Below are 2,832 nucleotides of genomic sequence, written 5' to 3' on the forward strand. Positions count from 1 at the left end.
TTAAATATAATTTTTAGTTTTTTATGATTTGTATTTTATTATAACAAATGTTTTAAACCGTAGATTATAAAATTTATTAATCTGAATATTTATCAAAATTAGGATGTGTTTTGATTTCATTAGTCACATGTCTTATATTAGGATGGTGATTAAATATAATAAAATATATGGTTAGTGGTGGTGGACATGTGCATTGATTGACAAATGACCAAAATACCAGTATTCAGTTTTAATTAAAAAGCAGTGGCGTTTTCTGTAATATATCACATGAAATTAAAGTTAATTTCAATATGTAATTCTCTTTTAATAGAGAAGATGTTCGAAATGCATCATACATGTAATATTATGAGTTACATTTGTACCTAATCCATAATTGTGATTGTATACATGCTCAATGTACACATTTTATATATTGGAACTATATAATTTTAACATCCAGTTACTAACATATCATTAAACTCGAACATCTTGAACCAAGTCTCACTTTTAATATATTTTTGTGTTACATCATTTGAAAGATACTTTGGATCACTAGTCTCTTTTTAAATCATTTTCAAATCTCATTTCTGGATCACTTATATTAGTTTAAATCAACTTGAAATCAATAAAACAAAGCAACTTTCTAATAGTTAAAATCAATAAAACAAAGTGCATATGCAATAGTACAAAGTTTTAGCACCTTGCCATAACAAAAACAACACAAGAAGCAAATAATATTCTTTTAACACAGCACCTCTAAAGTAAAAGCCAATGTTGATCGCCGGAGATGAGCTGGGAAATACTCTTCCTCCGGGAAATCTAGCCGTCAGATCCTCCTTTGGAGGATGGAAATCGGCAAGGCTCATAATCTGTAAGTAAAGTAACTAATCTCAGTTAAGTCCCTCACGCTCACCAGCTTCTCATCAGAGGTTTCTTTGTGTGTTTGTAGTTGTAGAAATGGCCGAGCAGTTCGCCTCTTACGGGATATCGTCCAACCTCATAACGTACCTGACAGGACCACTGGGAGAGTCAGCGGCCGCAGCTGCAGCAAATATTAACGCCTGGTGTGGAACGGAAGCGTTTCTTCCACTTCTCTGGAGCTTTGTCGCTGACTCGTTTCTTGGCCGTTTCCGTACCATCATAATCTCGTCCTCTCTGTACATCTTGGTAAGTATACAGTATGATCTCAACCTATCTCTTTTACTATAATCTTGTTTGTTATTGTTTCTTACAAGAAGATGTTACGATCAGGTTTATCATGACTTCCAATTTGAAACTATTGGCGTTAAGTAGATTGGTACTTACTATTTATATATTAGTTAATTATTTCTTCAATTACCAATGTGTGACTTTATTCATTCATTAACAGAAGGTGCTTTGGTGAAAATAAAACAAACAGGGACTTGGGTTGCTGTCTTTTTCAGCCATGATTCCTTCTCACTCCAAAGATTCGAATCAACTCCAAGTGACTCTCTTCTTCATCTCTCTGTATCTTATAGCCTTAGGACAAGGAGGTTTCAGCCCTTGTATTAAGGTATTTGGAGCTGATCAATTTGATGGAAATGACCTAAAAGAGTTGAAAGCAAAGAGTTCTTTTTTCAACTGGTTGATGTTTGGAAGCTGTGTTAGCATATTGACCACTCGTTTGATCTCTAGCTACATCCAAGAGAATCTAAGCTGGTCCTTAGGATTTGGTATTCCAGGTGCTTCCATGCTACTTGCTCTGCTTCTCTTCCTCCTTGGAACTAAGACTTACCGTTTCACTACTGAGAGAAGAGGAAACAAAAACCCTTTTGCTAGAATCATTTGTGTTTTTATAGAAGCCGTAAAGAACAGAAGACAACCAGATTTACACATAGCTAACCCGAACGAGACCCTACTTCTCGTGGCTCACCAGAGTTCCAAACAATTTAGGTAACCTAATTAACAGAGATTCTGATTTTTTTTTCTTTAGAATCTTGGAGGCCACGTTTGTGCTTATACTATTTTTATTAGGGATACATATACAAATAGTTATTTTTTGTTCCTCTTTGGCGTTGTGGTAGGTTCCTTGACAGAGCGGCGGTTTCATGTGATTTGTCTGAAATTGAAGACGCAAAAGCTGTGCTAAAGCTTGTTCCCATATGGATAAATTGCTTGGTTTATTCCACTGTATGTTCACAGATCCCTACTTTCTTCACAAAGCAAGGATCAACAATGAACAGGTATATCTCACCAGGAATTTTAGTTCCCGCAGCCACGCTCCAATGCGTCTTAAGCCTAGCAATGGTTTTTTTCATCCCAATCTACGACCGTCTACTAGTCCCAATCGCAAGATCATTTACTCAAAACCCTTTAGGAATCACAACGCTTCAGAGGATTGGCGCTGGCATGTTTCTCTCCAATATTGCCATGGTGGTTGCCGCTTTGGTCGAGACCAAAAGGCTCCAAACCGCTCAAGATGATATCACAACAATGATGAGCGTGTGGTGGTTGGTTCCACAATATGCTATCTACGGTGTCTCGTATGCGTTCTTAACGATTGGCTTACAGGAGTTTTTCTACGACCAAGTCCCTAACGAGCTTAGGAGAGTCGGTATGGCTCTTAATCTAAGCATATTCGGGGTCGGCAACTTCCTAAGCAGCTTCATGATATCAGTCATCGACAAAGTCACAAGCCAGCTTTGTCAAACGAGCTGGTTCGATAACGACCTTAACAACGCTCATTTAGATTACTTCTACTGGCTACTTGCTTGTGTTAGTTCCATGGGTTTAGCCTCCTACTTGTGGTTCGCCAAGTCGTATGTGTACAATAGACCAAACACATTCTAAAAACAGTGTGGTTTGTCTTCTTGACTATATTGGGATTTTTGC

At 37.4% G+C, this 2,832-nt stretch overlaps 1 protein-coding gene across 1 annotated transcript; it reads left to right on the forward strand.

The window, feature by feature from the left end:
• The first annotated feature begins 684 nt into the window (after positions 1-684).
• Positions 685-2,832, forward strand: LOC106327282 (protein NRT1/ PTR FAMILY 5.11-like). The gene is made up of 4 exons (XM_013765402.1): positions 685-850; positions 929-1,146; positions 1,379-1,893; positions 2,025-2,832. The coding sequence occupies exons 1-4, from the start codon at positions 751-753 to the stop codon at positions 2,788-2,790; spliced, it is 1,599 nt and encodes a 532-aa protein (XP_013620856.1). The 5' UTR covers positions 685-750; the 3' UTR covers positions 2,791-2,832.

This window comes from Brassica oleracea, chromosome C2, assembly GCF_000695525.1.
Source record: "Brassica oleracea var. oleracea cultivar TO1000 chromosome C2, BOL, whole genome shotgun sequence".
NCBI classification, from domain to species: Eukaryota; Viridiplantae; Streptophyta; class Magnoliopsida; order Brassicales; family Brassicaceae; genus Brassica; species Brassica oleracea.

Bases quoted from the DNA above. Each gene is read 5' to 3' on its own strand.
- LOC106327282 (XM_013765402.1), top strand. From the start codon at position 751: ATGTTGATCGCCGGAGATGAGCTGGGAAATACTCTTCCTCCGGGAAAT. The intron at 851-928 runs GTAAGTAAAGTA...GTGTGTTTGTAG, and splicing joins ATCGGCAAGGCTCATAATCT to TTGTAGAAATGGCCGAGCAG. The intron at 1,147-1,378 runs GTAAGTATACAG...TAAAACAAACAG, and splicing joins CGTCCTCTCTGTACATCTTG to GGACTTGGGTTGCTGTCTTT.